This window comes from Ovis canadensis, chromosome 7, assembly GCF_042477335.2.
Source record: "Ovis canadensis isolate MfBH-ARS-UI-01 breed Bighorn chromosome 7, ARS-UI_OviCan_v2, whole genome shotgun sequence".
NCBI lineage: Eukaryota > Metazoa > Chordata > Mammalia > Artiodactyla > Bovidae > Ovis > Ovis canadensis.
The window spans coordinates 112,023,125-112,042,509 of record NC_091251.1 but is presented as its reverse complement, the minus strand read 5'-3'; the positions used below and the strand labels follow the sequence as shown (position 1 = coordinate 112,042,509).

General features: G+C 48.8%; 1 protein-coding gene and 1 pseudogene across 6 annotated transcripts in view; one reads left to right on the top strand and one right to left on the bottom strand.

Moving 5' to 3' along the window:
• Positions 1-19,385, top strand: part of EFCAB11 (EF-hand calcium binding domain 11) — a 173,643-nt gene that overhangs the window by 2,633 nt on the left and 151,625 nt on the right. For all 6 annotated transcript variants that reach the window (XR_011258381.1, XR_011258382.1, XM_069597315.1 and 3 more), the window contains exon 3: positions 2,690-2,735. Coding sequence is in view for 4 of the 6 variants with exons in the window: in XM_069597315.1 (XP_069453416.1) it covers positions 2,690-2,735 (46 nt within the window). In the remaining 2 variants the exon portion in view is untranslated. The remainder of the gene's footprint in view (positions 1-2,689; positions 2,736-19,385) is intronic.
• Positions 2,230-2,341, bottom strand: LOC138444493 (U2 spliceosomal RNA; annotated as a pseudogene).

Below are 19,385 nucleotides of genomic sequence, written 5' to 3'. Positions count from 1 at the left end.
GTTCAGCTGGAAAGATACCTGGCCTCGTTCTGCCCTTATTACTTTCGGATCTACTCACTCGGTTTTAATTTTAGGGCATAAGTGAAGAATTTAATGACATGTACAGTGATAGGGTAGCGTGCGTCCCGCACGCCATCAAGTTTAACAGGTTGTTACTTTCGGTTGAGGTTTTGGAGTTTACTTTTTAATCAAAGCAAATGCTTGTTGACTGCAGGCTGCTAAACAGTAAAATGCTAATGTATTAAATCACCTATACACTTAAGAATCATTTGTAACCATCATGAACATTTAAGTGAAAATGTATTCCCTCTGAAACCTAACAGGCTTTTACTCTTATATTAGGTTGAGGTTTGGGGTTTTGTTTTTAAATATTGCTTTTGAGCAAATGAAATAACTCCTGAATGCAGGTCATGAAGCTGTAAGTCACTTTTATGTAATAAATCACTCTACATTCATGAAAATGTTTACAGAATAAAATTTATTATATTCTCATATAGTAAGAGGAGCAGTTCCAAGTGGCTAGAAATAATAAAGATGAATAAAACATAGATGCTACTTTGAAGCAGGGCTTCCCAGGGGGCATCAGTGGTAAAGAATCCACCCGCCAGTCCTGGAGACACAAGAGATGTGGGTCAGGAAGATCCCTGGAATGGGAAACAGCAACCCACTCCAGCATTCTTGCCTGGAAAATTCCATGGACAGAGGAGCCTGCCGGGCTATCGCCCACGGGGCCACAAAGCGACAGACACAGCTGAGCAACTGAGCGCGCACACGCTTTGAAGCAGTTCCCAGTTTAGAGAGACTTATAAACTCTGAGAAATACTGAGACAGAGATTAAGAACAGAAGGAGGAGAAGGTGAGGAGTTCTAGTGGTAACTGTAATAGGAGGTTGGGCCTGTTTAGACCAGCGGAGATAGACTCCACTGGTATGAGGGGTCTGGGGGCGCCCCGGGGTGGTGGGAGAAGCTGTCCCGGTTATTGGACCTGGTGACTGTACCGGAGCCATGCGGCCACAGGACTGAAAGGATAAGAAGAGGGAAGCTCCGAAGGCGGGCTTTGGGGGAAGGGCAGTGAGCTCACACAGCGGCGCGCTAACACCGAGGAGATGCAAGCGCCCTAAGTGCATGCGCTGTGTTTTTTGTGTTTTTCACTTTTTATTTGTGTTGGGATACAGCTGAGCAGTGATGCTGAGACAGTTTCAGAAGAACAGTGAAGGGACTCAGCCATACGTATGTGTGTATCCATTCTCCCCCAGCGCCCCCTGCCATCCAGGCTGCCAGCTGACATTGAGCAGCCTTCCCTGTGCCCTGCAGCAGGTCCTCATTGGTTCTCCATGTTAAATACAGCCGTGTGCACTCGCTGTTTAAGTCCCGTGCTGGATGATGAGGTGACGATGGTGCTAACAAGCAGCTCTCAGGCTGTGCTGCCTCCCTCATGAGGAATCTAAAATCAGGTGGAGAGGGGAGGGCGGAGATAGATTTGGGGTTCCTCACAGGTGTGCGAGTGGATGGCATCAGCCAGGAAGGGTGTGCAGAGTGTGAAGGGCGGCACGCTCTCTCAAGGGGAGAGCCTGGGGGCGTCTGCACATTTAAGGTCTGTGGGGACCCCAAGAGGAAGGTGCACCGGGAGCTAGTCTTCTGGAAGGGTCAGGAAGAACCAGGAAAGTGCAGGGCATGGAATCCAAGGTGGAGAAGCTATGTCGCATGTTGCCAAGATCCTAATTCCATGATGTTTGTAAAAGTCTTACAGCAATGTGGGAAAATGCTGGTGTTTTAATACTTAGTGAAGGCGGGTCCACAAACTTAATACACAGTGCGTTCTCAAATATGTTTGCAAATGCGTGGGTAGGAAAGGAGGAGGTCGGATGGACTGAGACTGGCATTGATGTACACAGACTGCAGTGTGTAAAGCAGAGAGCTGATGGGAGCTGACTTCACAGCACAGGGGCTCTGCCTGGTGCCCTGCAGTGACCTGAATGGGAAGGAAAGCCAAAGGTGACGATGGAGCGGCCGTATGGATGTGTGTGACCGGGTCACTTTGCTGTAGGAGAAAAGCCCAAACCAGAGGGGCCCTATGGATGTGTGTGACCGGGTCACTTGGCTGCACGGCATAAACTTAACACGACGCTGTGAAACAGCTGTACTCCAATTTTGAAAAAACACACGGGAAAAAGGAAAGCATACCCGGCGGAAATGTGGACGGTGGTTTTCACTGGATGGCTTTTTTTTCATTGTTTCTCTTCATAATGTAAAAATATTTTTTATGTTTTCTACATTGTTACTATTACAGTCAGGAAGAAAATATTTTACACTTGATCTTAGCCAAAAGGCCGAGAAGCGATTAGGAAAATATTTTAAATGAAGCCAAAGAGCCCATCGTAACAATTGCTTGTACTTGTGTAAGACAGAAAGGTTACCTTGTAGTGTATGCTGTATGTATGACAGGCAAGTTGATTTTAAGTGATTTAACTGTTTTGATCAATAGATTAAAGCTTTGGGGGCCATTAGCAACTGTAGCAGATTAGCTTCTGGTGTCTTACTGACAGAACAGTAAAATGATTGTGATTTGTCTGTTGGATTCAACAAAGATGGTTTCTCACACGTTGCTTTCTTGCATCCCAGGAATTAAGAACTTATACTGTGAAAACATTTGATGAAATTATATATTCTGTTTTTTTTTTCTTTTCTAGATAGAAGCTGATTCTGTGATGTCTTCAGTAGATCCAAACACTTCTGGTAATGTGAAAGTTGATTTTTACTACCTACCTTATTTAGACACTCATGAAACGAAAGCAAACACAGAGACTCTAAAGCGTTCTGTTAAAGCTAATCTTTGCTTTGTTTCCATTACCCCCAAAACAAGAGGTTTGGTTCTTTTAGTTTTGATGAATCAATGTATTCACAAGTATGTTTATTATTAGAGAATTTTCAACCATTTAAAAGCCTGAAGACAGAGTGGTACTTCTAATTGGAACATCCCACGGATGATCTGGGTTTTCTGAGCAGCTGAGTGAACAGAAGTGGCACTTACTGAAATGGAAAGACTAGGGGAAAAGATTTAAGGTTTGGAGACAACAAGAGTTCAATTTTGAGTTTGAAAGGTTTTGCTCAAGGACATCAAAGCAGTCAGGCTGTATGAGTTTAGAATTCAGAGCAGAGCTCTAGGCTGCAGAGATGTTTGGGAGTCTTCAGCCTGTGGGTGGTTTTAAAGCCATGGGAATGAATGAGACCCCCTGCAGGAGAATGTGGGCTGAGAGCCATACGAATGGTAACCACCAGAAGTCAGGTAGGGGATGAAGAGATCGCAAAGGAGGCTTAGGAGGGGCAGAGGGCCCAGAGGAAGGTCAAGAGTGATCAGAAACCAACAGAAGCGGACTGTTCAGTGCTGTTGAAAGGTCCAGTAGCAAAAGAACTGAGGGGACCCGTGGAGCTGGCACCCCGGGGGCGCTGGGTGATTTAGCAAGGGCTGTGTCAGCGCGTGCTGGGGACGGAGGCCGGGCCGCAGTCGTTGGAAGATAAACAGGAAGTGAGAAAGCGACAGTGTGAGCAGGTCAGTCTTCCAGGAGGTCCAGCAGCTGTGGATCAAGAGCCCTTTGCTTTGCATCGTCTGCCTTTGTGTGCAACATGAAGCTGTTTCTCAGCTCAGCCGGGTGACTGAGTGAAGAGGGGAAAGGCAGAGGAGAAAAGAGGTGACCCTGTTGTTTGAGGCGGTAGGGTCCACAGCACGCGGAATTGGCTTTTCAATTACAATTTATGACTTACAAAAAGTTGCAAAATAAAAATAGTGCAGAGCATAGGCGTGTACCCAGATTCACTTACCGTTCGCACTTTACACCGTCTCCCCTCTCATCAGCACTTTCTGCCTCTTCTTGCTGAGCCTCCATAGCCTCGGCACGCTTGCTGGGAGTTCACGTCGACGCCTGTCTGTACCGTCTGTGCAGCAGAGTCGGACGTGACTTGGAGACGGAACGACAGCAACCGGCCGCGTTCCAGGGCTGTCGCTTGCTCTAATTATGCCCTTCAGGGGTCTTCCCTCATCTCATCCAGGAGTTAGTTCTGGGTACCATGTCTCTTTAGCCTCTTTTAAGCCAGGACATTTCTGTAGACTTTTTTTTTTTTGGTGCCTTTCTACAGCATTGATTTTTTTGAGGAAATAGCCCGCTCTGCGTTGTTTTGCTTTCCAGGAACAGCCCTCCTGTGCTTGCCTGGCACTCCTCTGTCGTTCGGTCGAGTGTTGTGTCCTCAGACAGCATCGTGTTCGGGCGATCTGTCCTTCTCAGGGCACCACGTCTTGACACAGCAGATGTCTGTCTGTCTGTCTCTTGTAGCTGATGTTCATTTTCTCACCGGTCAGGATTTGTCCGGTTTCTCCACTGTATTATTTCTCTTGATATTTTCTTCCCTTGCCACTCAGCAGCGGCCTGTGGAGAGGCATGTTTGAAGTTGCAAAATTGTGCTTCTCGTCACCATCTCCCCCTGGATCTGGTATCCATTTATGATTCTTGTCTGATCCAGCTTTTGCCATATGGTTGCAAAGTAATGGTTTTCTAATCCCAGGCCTTCTTTCAGTTAGCCCTGGCATTTTTACTATAAGCAAGAGACTCCGTCTTCCTGATGGATGAGTCTAGCTCCTTTATCACTAAGGACTCATGAGTTTGTGTGCCTTTGATGATTTATGATTCATTCCTATACTTAACTGGGCTTTCCAGGTGCTGCTAGTAGTAAAGAATCTGCCTGCCCAGCCCAGGGGACACAAGAGAGGCAGATTTGATCCCTGGGGCGGGAAGATCCCCTGGAGGAGGAGATGGCAACCCACTCCAGTATTCTTGCCCGGAGACTCTTATGCGCAGAGGAGCCTGGTGGGCTACAGTCTGTGGTGTCGCAGAGTCGGACACGACTGAGTGGCTGAGCACACTATGCTGGATTATTTTAGCGCTCAGCTTGTCGGAGACTGGCCATCGCGTGCCTCCTTGAGTTGGCTCCTGTGTCCTTTTGACTATATTTTTCTTTCTTTTAAAAAATATTTTTATTTATGAATTTTGGATATACAGAAGAGTTTAGTAGATTATTTTTTGGATACAAGTTTGGTATCCCATGAGTTTCCCTGGTGGCTCAGGCAGTAAAGAATCTGCCGTAAATGCGGGAGACTTGGGTTCAATCCTTGGGTCAGGAAGATCCCCTAGAGGAGGGCATGGCAACCCTCTCCAGTGTTCTTGCCTGCAGAATCCTGTGGACAGAGGAGCCTGGTGGGCTCCAGTCCTTGGGATTGCAAAGAGTTGGACACAACTGAGCAAATAACACTTCCACTTTTCACTTTGGTATCACGTATTGAACATGACTTTGTGAACAATATTGCCTCTAGGAGAAGGTGTTTTTGCCCTTTTTTTTTTTTTTTTTGCCTTTTTGCAACATTGATATTTTTGAGGAGATAGCCCACTCTTCACTGTTTCACTTTTTTTTTTTTTAAACTCCCTAACTTGATGGAATTTCCCCAGGTTTTAAATTTCTTATTAAAATTTTTCACACTGTCAAAACATTCAAATATTGTTTCTTTGCTCTTCAGTTTAGATTGTAAGTTCTTGGTGAGGCCTCCTGTATGTATTTTTTTCTGGGTTTCTATGGGAACCTTCTAGTCTGGAAAGATTTCTGTCTTCTGGCGGAAGGATTTCTCCCAGTTTTTGCACTGTTCGGGTTTCTCTGCTTTGGGAGGCCTCTGGGAGTTAGTGAGTGATTCTCTGGATGCTCTTGTTTATATAGTGTTTCTGCATAAATACACGGAGCTTGCCAAAGGCACTCTCACAGTCCCTGTTCCCATAGAGCTTCTCCCTCCTCTGGGTCCTTTGATTCCTAATTAGAGATTTGACCTCACAAAGGAGGTTTTCCTTCCTTAACCAGTTATCTGATGTACAAATAGGTATTATTCTGGAAGAAAGGTGGCCCGTGTTCTTTACAGGTGAGGCGAGCTCTCTGATGTAAAGGTTGGCCTCTGAAAACTCCTCCCGCAGCCCGTATCCTAGCATCCCCTGTGTGTATCATGTCACGTTTAGTGAGGCACGCCTTGTACACGTATGTCACACCACATGGCTTCTCTATGGTGACTTGCTGTGCACTGCAGTGTAAACTCTGGCAGAAGGTTTGTCCACCTTTACTGGGTTCTAAAGGTTTCTCTCTTTTTAAAAACAATGTCTGTTTGTTTGGCTGCCCCGGGTTTTAGCTGCAGCGAGGGAGGATCTTCAGTCTTCAGCTGCGGCGTGCGGGATCTTTAGAGATCCCTCATCAGGGATCGAACCCTGGCCTCTCCCATTGTGACCGTGCAGTCTTAGCCACTGGACCACCGGGGAGGCCCCTGGAGGCTTCTCTTGAGGGTGAGTGCTCCGATACGATGTGAGGACTGGTCTGTGGCAGAGGATCTTCCAGGCATGCTATTAGTGGTCTCCCTGCTGCGCTTTCTCTTTTTCTGATGTTCCAGAGAGCGTTGACGTGTGGCTGGAGACTTTGTAAATTTCACGAACGTTTTCTCTCCTCCCCAAGTTCTCTATGCTTAGTTATTCAGTCCTGTCCTATTCTTTGTGACCCCATGGCCTGCCAGGCTCCTCTGTCCTTGGGGATTGTCCAGGCAAGGACACTGGAGTGGGTTGCCATGCCCTCCTCCAGGGGATCTTCCGAACCCAGGAATTGAACCCAGGTCTCTGGCTTTGCAGGAAGATTCTTTACCGTTTGAGCCACCAGGGAAGCCGCCCCCACCCAAGCTCTCTAACGCTCGGCTTTGCACCTCCTGCAGAGACAGTTCTCACACGTCCGCAGTCACGGAGCTTCCTTTTGATGTTAGGTCTGACGCACATTAAAGCTTTAAGGTTTGGACGGGAGCTCCTCTGCAGGTACTGCCTTCACGTGGCCTCTCCTAAAGCCTCGTTTGCTTTGGATGATGAAGAGCACCTCACTCTGGGAGATTTTCTCAAACTCACAGTGGCCTGAGGGTTGCTGCAGAACTGGAGGCTCTCATCCTGAGAGGAGGCTTCCCTGCGAGGGCTTTCCGACTTTGGTGATGTGCCCCCGGAGCTGCTCTCGTAAGCATGGTCCTTCGTTCATTATCAGGGATATTACAGCTGCTCCCACAGCTGCTTCTCCATCAGATCGTTAGCATGCTTCCTGTTGCAGCATCTTTTCCAAAGAATCAGTTTTTAAATATATTTCAGAAAGTTACAAGGCTATGGTTTTTCCAGTAGTCACGTATGGATGTGAGAGTTGGACCATAAAGAATTGACACTTGTGAACTGTGGTGTTGGAGAAGACTCTTGAGAGTCCCTTGGACCGCAAGGAGATCCAACCAGTCCATCCTAAAGGAGATTGATTGGTCCTGGGTGTTCATTGGAAGGGCTGATGTTGAAGCTGAAACTCCAGTACTGTGGCCACCTGATGTGAAGAGCTGACTCATCAGAAAAGACCCTGATGCTGGGAAAGATTGAGGGCAGGAGGAGAAGGGGACGACAGAGGGTGAGATGGATGGATGGTATCACCGATTCAATGGACATGGGTTTGGGTGAACTCCGGGAGTTGGTGATGGACAGGGAGGCCTGGCGTGCTGCAGTGCATGGGGTTGCAAAGAGTCGGACACGACTGACTGACTGAACTGAGCTGGACAGAAGGTTGCAAAGTAGATTAGCCATCGGAGACGTTCAGGGGAAGGCAGGGTTGGAGGAGTGAGGTCTGAGTGTAGGTGCTCAGCGCCTCCCTCCGGAATCGCGGTGGAGGCCTCTCCTTCGTCCGCAGGCTTCCTGGCTCCCCTTCCTCTCGGGTTCTGATGTCAACGGCAAATTAACCTTCTCAAAGCACCACTTCGTGAGTAGAGGAGTAGGCTTACAGCCAGGATACTAACTTTCCAACCAGCTGCAGTTCATGTCCCCTTGAAAGGGGGACACTCCAGAGCACAGACATCCTTGCGAACGTAAAACAGCCAGCCTCGCAAGAAGTCACTGCTGAACTCTGAGTGCTGCTGACATGGCGGTTTTTCATGAGACCTGTTCGGTCCTGAACCAATTCCAGACCATCAGCCCCTTCTTTTCTCCCCTTCAGTGACTTGAGTCACATTTAATGTTATTTATTTTTTAAAAAATATTTCTTTGACTATGCTGGATCTTAGTCCCGGCACACAGGATCTCTGATCTTCGTTGTGACGCACAGGCTATTTTTCAGTTGCGGCATCTGAGGTCTTTGGTTGTGGCACTTGGGGTCTGGCTCCCTGACGGGATCGAGCACGGCTACGCTACGTTGGGAGCATGCCGCCATAGCCGCTGGGCCACCAGGGAGGCCCGTAACTTTTCCTTTTATAGGAAAAGTTTATACACAGATTCTTTTACCAAATATATCATCTCTCTCCTTAATGTTTTGATCTTAAAACCTGAAGTGTTGGCCTTGGTTTTCTGGGAGCTATTTATGCAGATAATCAACTTTCCGAAGTTGCTCTCTGCTGCTGCTAGTTAGTGAGTTGTGTCCAACTCTTTGCGACTACAGCCCACCAGGCTCTTCTGTCTGTGGGATCTCCCCAGGCAAGGATACTGGGGTGGGTTGCCATTCCTTCTCCAGGGGATCCTCCTGACCCGGGGATTGACCCCACAGCTGTGTGTCCTGCGTTGCGGTGGCTTCCCTACCCGATAAGCCATCAGCAAGTCCTTCTGGATAGCTGTGACTTGGGCATTCTCCCACTAGGTGTAGCTCTTACGTCTAGAAAAGGCCATGCCAGGTCTCCAACACGCCATCCCACGCGAGGGCCTGTTGCTGCCCAGCTTCCTGGGGGAGGTCCAGAGTCACGCCCTGGGTTGAACCCAGCCGGGCAGAGCCCTGATGATGTACACGCTGCCAACAGTCCTAAACCTTCATGCCCAAACTCTACGTCCCTGCGCCCCTGCGTTTTATAAAAGGTGGGCCATCTCTGTCGAGGCTCCTTTTGAAAATTAGGATGAGTGAAAAGTTTAGACAAGGCCGTGAGAAGAGCAGGCTATCTCAAGGAAAGTCACACTGGGAGGATTCAAGAGCAGCCAGAATGAACAGCAAAAAGGCGCTGATGCCGTTTTTAATGCTCATAACCTGACAAAGCACGGGAGTGTCAGGAGCAACTGTTTGGGCACCAGGAACAAGAAGTTAGATAGTCCTAACAGGAGGGAGAATCAAGCCACGTGTTTAAGGAAGCGACAGACGAGTGTTGGTGCTGGTTCTAGTACACACTGCGCGCGTGTGCCCTCACTCACTTCAGTCGTGTCTGACTCTTTGTGACCCTGTGGACCAGCCCGCCAGGCGCCTCTGTCCGTGGGATCCTCCCGGCAAGAACCCGGGAGAGGGCTGCCATTTCCTCCTCCAGGGGGTCTTCCCGACCCAGGCATCAAACCCATGAGCCTGGTGTCTCCTGCAGCGGCAGGCGGGTTCTGTTACTGCTGAGCCACCTGGTATTGCAGCCTCGTGGTGGAGGGTTTTACTTCTGTTCTCTAAGAGTAGAGATCATGTCATATCTTCTCTAACTACAGAAAATGAAGAAGTTTGAATCTAGAAGAGCCTGGAAAATGGTCATATGTTCCCTTTTTTCAAATGAGTAGACTGAACTCCAGGGAGTAATAAAAAATCTTAATCCTGGCATTTGGTGGCTCTTTATTGGTTTATAAAATACTTTCCCGCGTGCTACAGTATTTATTGTTATCACAGACAATAATTGTAGCTTGATTCCTTGAGCATATACCCTGTGCAGACGCTGTGATGAGCATCATGCGGGGATCGTCAACGTTAACACAGCTCTATGTCAGGATTCCCTTGTGGCTCAGCTGGTAGAGAACCCGCCTGCAGTGCTGGAGACCTGGGCTTGATCCCTGAACTGGGAAGATCCCCTGGAGAAGGGAAAGGCCGCCCACCCCAGTGTTCCGGCCTGGAGAAGTCCAGGGACTGTACGGACCACGGCGTCGCAAAGAGTGGGACATGATGGAGCCACTTGCGCCTTCGTATCAGGGCTATCTCGTTTTATAAGCTAAAGCCATCCTGAAGCTCTCAGAGGTTAAGTAACCTGCGCAGGTGGTGCAGCTAGCTAGCATGTAGCAGGCCGCAGGACTCGAGTCTCTAAGCTTACCCTCACAGCCGTTTGCTAATGGGTGATGTTAATAGTGCCGTGGGTCATATTAGTCATTGTGATGGAGCTGAGGCCAGTCTTCACTGTCCCGGGCACTCAGTGAATGAATGAGTCGACATCAGGAGCTGGTCAGTGCACAAAAGACAAGCCGCCAGGTTCTGTGCCACTGCTAGAGGTTGATGTCAGATTTGCTCCTGAGGGTCCAGAGCAAAAAGAGAGTCACAGCCCAGTCCGCGATCAGCAGCCGCGCCACAGAAGCTACTTCTCCAGAGAGCCGTGGTCTTCCCTGGCGTAGGGCGTGTCCCCCACGAGGTCTCAGGAGAGGCTGATGAGCGGACACTGATGTCTGCACACAGTTCGGGAGATACAGTAGTGAAGTGTGTAAAGTTTCCTGAACTTTCTTCGTTGTACGTGTGCCTAGTCGCTTCAGTTGAGTCCAGCTCTTTGCGACCCAATGGACGATGGCCTGCCAGGCTCCTCTGTTCAAGGGACTCTCCAGGCGGGAACACTGGAGTGGGTTTCCATGCCCTCCCCCAGGGGATCTTCCCTACCCAGGGATCCGTCCCATGCCCCTTCTATCTCCTGCGTTGGCAGGCGGGTTCTTTACCACTAGCGCCCCCCGGGAAGCCCTTCTTCAGTGTAGGCCAGTGGTTTAATGCCGCGTGTGTCTGGGCAGTTCTGGGAAGGGCAAGGCCACGGGTGATCTCAGGGGGTTTGACTTCACTGTGGGATGATTGTAGAGCACCAACAACAGCCACGACTATGACTATGACTTTGGCTTAAGCTGCCCAGTGTACGTTGCCCCCACTGAATCCACAACAGCTGTCTGTGCATTTTTAATCCCAGATCATATAACATATGCTTGGAGAGGAAAATGAAAACAAAGAACATTAGAATTTTGTTTCCCCTGGATGATTAGATCGTGCTTTTTTCCCACCCACCCCCTTTCTTTCTGTTTTCTTATGTGGTTTCCCTTTCAAAACAAGGAACACGTTTTACTTTCATACTTAACAGGAAAAAAAGCTTTCTAGGAGCTTACTTTAAATCGTCAGCGATGGAAACATCGAAGAAATCGATTCATCACGATGGTGATTGTGGACTGTTTGGCTCAGTCGTGCTATCCAGGATCAGGTGAATCGAAAAATAGTTTGTGTCTGGTGAGGCTAATGACCTTTGTTTGTTGCTGTCTCACCTGAGTTGTTTTGAGCAAGACCATTGACGATGAAAGGAATTGTTTTCCTAAATTTAAATGTCCACTCTCTAGCCTTTTCCACGGTGTTGTCAGCACGTTTGTGTGTCTGTTCTGTGCGTATCTTGTTGTCTGCGGCTTCTCCCTGGGGAGCGGAGGCCCCAGCACAGCAGATGCAGCTGGCGTTGGACTTTGGATTTCATTCGCTCTGTTCTTTTCTGTCGTTCGGAAACACGTTCGCATTATGGTGGCGGTTTAGTTGCTCAGCCGTGTCCAGTTCTTTGCGACCCGGACACGCTCCTCTGTCCATGGAATTCTCCAGTCCAGAACACTGGCGTGGGTTGCCATTTCCTTCTTCAGGGATCTTCCTGACCTAGGACTCAAACCTGGGTCTCCTGCATTGCAGCAGATTCTTTACTGACTGAGCTACGGACAGTATACTTACCTTGAAATCCTAGGACCGGTTTGTTGTTGCTTGTTTGCTTTTTGGCTAGCCTCGAGGCGTGTGGGATCTCACTTTCCGGATCAGGGACTGAACCCACACCCCCTCATTGGCAGTGTGGGGTCCTGACCACTGGCTGTTGTTAAGTCGCTCAGTTGTGTCTGGCTCTTTGCGACCCCACAGACTGCAGCACTTCAGGCTTCGCTGTCCCTCACCATCTCCCAGAGTTTGCCCAAGTTCATGTCCATTGAATCGGTGATGCCATCCAACCATCTCATCCTCTGTCGTCCCCTTCTCCTTATGCCTTCAGTCTTTCCCGGCACCAGGGTCTTTTTCAGTGAGTGAGCTGTTCACATCAGGTGGCCAAAGTATTGGAGTTTCAGCTTCAGCATCAGTCCTTCCAATGAATATTAGGACTGATTTCCTTTAGGGTTGACTGGTTGGATCTCCTTGCGGTCCAAGGGACTCTCGAGAGTCTTCTCCAACACCACAGTTCAAAAGCACCAATTCTTCGGTGCTCAGCTTTCTTTATCGTCCAACTCTCACATCCATACATGACCACTGGAAAATCCATAGCCTTGACTAGACGGAGCTTTGTTGGCAAAGTAACGTCTCTGCTTTTACCATGCTGTCTAGGGTGGTCACAGCTTTGTCTCTGCTTTTTACCACGCTGTCTAGGGTGGTCACAGCTTTGTCTCTGCTTTTACCACGCTGTCTAGGGTGGTCACAGCTTTGTCTCTGCTTATCACCACGCTGTCTAGGGTGGGCACAGCGTTCCTTCCGAGTAATATGTCGTAGGGAGGATGAAAGAAGCACTGTTGCTGTCGTGACAGCCAGATGCCACATGAGCACTAGAGACAAGAAGACCCCCGAGAGAGCAAGAGGCCGCTCGAGAGGCCTCTTGGAAGAGAGCGGCCCTCGCTTCCTGCCCGAGGAGTGGGCCTGAGCCGGGTGTGGAAGGCTGGCGCCGTCAGAGGAGGTGGAGAAGCACGGAGGTCAGGCGGCGTGCACGATGGCAGATGGCGGCGTCCAGCCTGTCCTCCAGCTCCCGGGGGCCGTGTGTGCTGCTCTGCCAGGTGCGTGCAGGCCTCAGGGTCGGCTTAGACTGGGGCCTGCGCCGCCCGTCCCTGCGCCCACGTGGCCTGTCTTGTCTCTGCACGGTGCCCAGGTGTTCGTTGGTGGTGGAGAGGCGGGGCTCTGTCACTCACTGTCCATTGCTAGCAGTGGAAAGGTCAGGTCCACACTGTCTCCTCTGGAGGGGCCCTTTCTGCTTGCCAGCCCTGTGGAGTTTCTCCCACAGAACCCCCTACCCAGGTGTCCCTCTTCTTTAAGATCCCTGCCCCTCATTTTTCAGTACCCCTCCTCCCTCCGCTCCTTTCCAATTTCATACCCAAGGTCTGTAGAGTCAAAGCTATGGTTTTCCCAGTGGTCATGGACAGATGTGAGAGTTTGGCCATAAAGCTGAATGTGGAAGAATGGATGCTTTTGAACTGTGGTGTTGGAGAAGACTCGTGAGAGTCCCTTGGACTGCAAAGAGATCCAACCAGTCCATCCTAAAGGAAATCAGTCCTGAATATTCATTGGAAGGACTGATGCTAAAACTGAAACTCCAGTACTTTGGCCACCTGATGCGAAGAACTGACTCATTGGAAAAGACCCTGATGCTGGGAAGGATTGAAGGCAGGAGGAGAAGGGGACGACAGAGGATGAGATGGCTGGATGGCATCACTTAGTGGACCTGAGTTTGAGTAAACTCTGGGAGCTGGTGATGGACAGGAAGGCCTGGCGTGCTGCGATTCTTGGAGTCACAGAGTTGGAAAGGACTTGGCGACTGAACAGGAGCAACAACAGTATGCTCTCGGCTGTCGTTCTGTTGAAATCAAGTCCCGCTGGAAACAGAATCCACCCTCCTTGAAACATTTAACATGCCACACCAGCATGGAGTACGGTGCGTACCTGTGAATGAACGGTGTTCAGAGTGAGTGACCCTGGCGAAAGCTGGGAGTTGGGAAGGGGGAGATTTAAGGACAGTTTGCCTGGAAGGAATAATGAAGCTTTAAATTCCAGAATAAGGTTTTAGGACTTGGCACTATTAATGCTGAGGAACCTTTGAAGGTTTATGAGCAGGAGATGTATTTAATAAAACAGGTAGTGATTCCTGCCCGCGTCTGATAGAAAGAAGGGCTTATTGGCTCAGGCTTCTCTGTTCTGCTGTAAGCTGTCTTCACGCTTCCTCTCCGTTTTCCTCCCAGTGATAGGGTGAGACTTGATTTCTGCCAGTGAGATGGACTCTTTTCTCTTCATTCCCCTGCTCTTAAGCAGGTGGGTAGAGGAAAATATCAGTCCTGTGGATTTCCTCTCCCATCTCACTGTGGCAGCTCGCCGCCGCTGATGTCGCGAAAGCCCTTCTGCCCTTACAGTGTTTTTATGTGAACACATTTTATCCTTTTTTACCCCCTCTGCACGTCCGCCAAAAATCATAATCTGAATTTTATTTCTCAAACTAAAAAGGCTTGCATTATACCTTTTAAAAGTCCACTTGATCCTTTTAAGCCCTCATTTTTAGGCATTTTCAGTCCCCGGAAAAAATTAATATATGGCCCAATGAATGGGAGCCCTACCCTCTCTACTAAATCTTGGACCAGACCTCCAGTCTAAACAACTTGGCATTTCTGTTATTCTCTCCTTCCTCTCCTGGGTTTAAGCTTGCTGTGATAGCCAAAAATGAGATGACTTCTTTTTTAAGAGGGTTTCTTTCTGCATGCTGACCCTGAAACAGAACTGTGAGCCACCAAAAAAAAAAAAAAAGAAAAGAAAAAGAAAATACTGCCAAGGAAAAATGTATATGGTTTTATTGTACTTTTTGAATATATCCACCCCTGTGGTGAAAGATGATTACCCTCCTAGGAAATTGCTTAAAAAGAGAAAACGAGAAAAGATGGCGTTTCTCTGATATATCTCTGTGACGTGTACTAAGAAGCTTGGAGAGGAATGTATACATTCAGTATAGAACAGGAAGGGTCCTTTTGCCCAGAGCCGTTTATCAGATGGGAAGGAGCGCTCTCCGTGGTGTGGGAGATGCGCAGAGCTGCAGAGTCTGGAAGGATCCGTGAGGATTGTTGGCCCCAGTGGGCTTTACGGCAGGATCCGCAATCCTGGGTCCTTCCTGTTGGGGAACTTCCAGGGGCTGCTGGAGAGGGAAGCCTGGGGAGCCCACCTCTTTGCAACCAGGATGCCTTGCCTTCATCTTTACACAGTGGGATTTCCTATTTTTATAAAGAAGAACCTTTCCTACAGCTAAAAAAAAAAAAAAAAAAGTCTGAGAACCACTGATAGAGTCCATTTGCCCAGACAGTTTTTTAAAATTCATTTTTAATCGGAGGATAATTGCTTCAGAGTGTTGTGTGGGTTTCCCCCGTGCATTAACATGAACCAGCCGTAGGTTTACAGCGCCCTGCGTCGTGAACCTCCTCTCTCGCCCTGCCGCGCCCCACCCCTCTGGGTGGTCAGGGCGCCAGAGCTCCCTGTGTAACACAGAGGCTTCCCCTCCGCCCTCTGCTCCGCTTACCGTCGTGTGTAATATCTCAGTGCTGCTCTCTCAGTTCGTCTCACCCCCTCCTGCCCCCGCTGTGTCCATACGTCTGTTCTCCGAGTCTCTATCACCTGACTTAGGTGAGTTTTGAACACCTTCCGGAGATTAGTGATAAACACAAAGCACACAGGTCTATGTGATCCCTATTGTTATGGCCTTAACATGTAACTACATAAGGTGTATTTATGTAACTTTTATCATTAGAAAAGACTCAGAAGACTCCACCTTGTATTTGGAATTAGAAGGTTCTGAAATTCTCTTTCATTTCAGGGCTGGACACAGGTAATGCATTTAGAGTTATGGCGAGTCTTTGTGAAGTGGTCATTTCAGGTTCGAATGTGACGGCAGGTGGAGCTCGTAGTAGAAACTGTATTTCTAGGCCATTTGAAGAGCAGTAAGACGTTTAAAACTTCCATTAAGGTGTTTGCATCACAGAGCTGTAGGAGTAACCAGCCTTTATACATTGGCCTTGGAAAGTGAGCATGCTCCTGCAGCATTCAGCTGAATGGAAACTGCCCTGTCCTTTCTGGAAAAGAAACTTGCATTGGCATTGAACACGTTTGCATGTGTTGCCATTGACGATTAAGACAAGTTAAAGGCAGGGTGGGCATGAGGCTATAGGGTATGCTTACGTGGTTTGATGTTGACGTAAAAACACAAGGTATATGATCCTGTGGGAAAAGAGTACAAATGAACTGATTACATATATGGGGTTATTTGCATCTTTAGGTTCTTTCTTCTTTTTTTGGCCACGCCGTGAGGCTTGTGGGATCTTAGTTCCCCGATCAGGGATCCAACCCAGGCCCCCTGCATTAGAAGCTCAGAGTCTTAACTAAGGAACTTCCAGAGAAGTTCCTGTTTCTTCTCTTTAAGTGGTAATAAGCATTGCAGTTGAAATGCACGTATATTTTCTCCTAGGAAATAGTAAAGAACATTTGCTTTTTATCCCCAAGATTATGAAATAAAGACCTGACTATACAGCTTCAAATAGCGATGAGTCTTCTGAATGTGTAATTTAAAAGATATTCCCGCTCATGTACCTTTTTTCCCTTGTGAATCTGCATCACATATTGAACAATGTAGTTGTGCTTTTTTTTAATCATTTCCCCGAATCAGATGCACTAAGTAAAGAGCAAATATTATGCATGTGTTTCCTTTCCCTCTGAATTTTGTTTTTTACTGTATCATAGGTATTAAGAAATTGGGGTTTCTAAAATGATGATTTTGCTGGCCATGTGATTAAATAGCGACCTACTTTTCGGCATTAGTGTCCAGAGTTATAAGAGCATTTAAAACACACACATTTTAATGCTTTTTGCTGAAAACTCTAATAGAAAAAAATGTCTTCTGGTGGCGCTAGTGATAAAAAATCCCACCTGCCAATGCAGTAGGCGAAAGAGATGCGGGTTCAATCCCTGGGTCGGGAAGATCTCGTGGAGGGGGGCATAGCAACCCTCTCCAGTATTCTTGCCTGGAGAATCCCATGGACAGAGGAGCCTGGCGAGTTATAGTCCATGGGGTCGCAAAGAGTTGGTCATGACAGGAGAGACTTAGTATGCACGCATGATTTTGTTTACTTATTCAGCATGTGAGGAGTGCTTCTGCAAGCAAAGTATCTTCCTAAACACTGGGGATAAACTTGACGACAGCGCTTCTCTCAGCGAGTCTCGGGTGAGCGTGCGGCAGGTAATTAAGTACCGGGGGCCGATGAGACTGGAGCTGCAGGGTGGCACGGCGGAGTGCCGTGGAGGCACGCGGGCCGGACGCGCGTTCCCTGCGGGGCGTCCTTCCGGAGCACAGGCCACGCGCAGGCCAAGCGCGCCGGTGGGTGCGAGGAGGCACGCCTGCTGCCCGAAGCGGCTGCTGCCGCTTGTTCGTGCCTTTCACTCTCGGTCGCCCCCAAACCGTCAAACCGCTTGAAGTGAAGCTGCTCAGTCGTGTCCGACTCTTTGCGACCCCATGGACTGCAGCCCACCAGGCTCCTCTGTCCATGCGATTTTCCAGGCAAGAGTACTGGAGTGGGTCGCCGTTTCCTTCGCCAGGGGATCTTCCCGACCCAGGGATCGGACCCAGGTCTCCCGCATTGTAGCCAGACGCTTTTACCATCTGAGCCACCAGGGAAGCCCTATCAAACCGCTAGCGTCTCCAAATCGCCATGCGTCTCTCTGCAGCCCCATCCAGCTTCCCCTCGTCTCTCCCGTCGCTCTAAACAACTCCTCAGACCTCCATTCGAGCCGGAACCTAGGGCTCGCCCTTGGCATCCTCCTCCGCGTGCTCCGCGTCTAACCCTCCGCCTTCTCTGCGGTGTGTCTGGAGCCTCCCGTCGCTCCCGGGCCTGCTGCCAGCGCCTCCTGACCACCGTCGGGCCAGTAGGAGCCTGACCAGCCTCCTTTTCTCTATCTCGCTTTCTCCCTCGTCGTTTTTCAAAACAATAGCCAGCGGGATCTTTCCGCGATCTCTCTAAATCAGATCTTGTCACTTCTCAATCCAGACTTCTTACTTGACTTCCTATTGCAACCGAAGTAAAAACCACGTTATCTCCTGTTTCAGCCCCTTCGTCCTTTCCCAGCCTTGTCTTCACCACTGCCTCGCCGCAGGGGCCTCTTCCTTGCCACCGCTTCCCGCCCCGCGGCGGGCACGTGCTAGTTCCGCACGGAGCGCTCTTCTTCTGACGCTTTAGCCAGTTGGTACCTTCTTACCATTTAGGTATTCAGTTTAGTTCAGTTCAGTCCCTCAGTTGTGTCTGACGCTTTGCGACCCCATGGACTGCAGCACGCCAGGCCTCCCTGTCCATCATCAACTCCCAGAATTCACCCAGACTCACGTCCATCGAGTCGGTGATGCCATCCAGCCATCTCATCCTCTGGCGTCCCCTTCATCTCCTGCCCCCAATCCCTCCCAGCATCAGGGTCTTTTCAAATGAGTCAGCTCTTCGCATGAGGTGGCCAAAGTACTGGAGCTTCATTCAGGTCTTGCCTTAGTGCTACCTCCTCCGAGAGATCTCTTCACCAGAGTCTACTCTGCAGGAGGGTTCCTTTTTGTTTGTTTTCATGGTGATAGAAATTTATTGATATTAATTATTTCAGTTCCTGTCTTATCATTTGGTATACAGTTTAAAGGCTTTTAATGGCAACCCACTCCAGTATTCTTGCCTGGAGAATCCCACGGACAGAGGGGTCTGGCAGGCTACAGTCCATGGGTCACAAAGAGTCAGACATGCCTGAGGGGCTCACACACACACACACACACACACACTTAAGTAAGGGAGGAAGCTGATTTCCTTGTGTTCATTTACTCACTTTTTACTGGGGTGTAATTGCTTTACAACGCTGAGTTGGCTCCTGCTGTGCCAGTGAACCAGCTCCAAGCGCACCTCTAGCCCCTGCCTCTGGAGCCTCCCTGTCCCCAGACTTGATCCTGCCCGACAGGAGGGCTTCTGTGACGTGTTCACGGCCTCCTGTTATGCCCCTCATTGCACAAGTCATGGTTTGCAATTATTTATACATTTGTAATTGAACCTGCATCATCTCTGTCTCCCCCAGTAGACCAGTGACTCCCTTGGCCCAGGAAATCTTTATTTTCTCTTTCCCCTTCTATTTCCAGAGCTTAACACAGTGCCTGGCAGACAGTCAGTCCTAGTATTGTCAGCCCTATAAAAGGATCATTTAAACACATGGATTGGCTTTTTTTTTTTTTTAAAGTTTGATGTGGACCATGTTTTAAGTCTTTGTTGAATTTGCTACAATTTTGCTTCTGTTTTACATGTTGGTTTTTTGGCCTCGAGGAACGTGGGGTCTTGGCTCATGACCAGGGATCAAACCTGCCCCCCTTACAGTGGAAGGTGACGTCCTGACCATCGGATCACCAAGGAAACCCCCAAGACAGACCTCTTCAAATTCCTGCATCTTTAACTGCAAATAAGAAAACTATGGAAAATTTAGAAAACTATTTTCTACTTAAAAAAAAAAAAAAGAAACTATTTTGGGAACTGTATGTAGCTCAGTATCCCTCACCGAAAGGAAAAGGGTGCAAGTCCTTGAAAATTAGCATGCGGT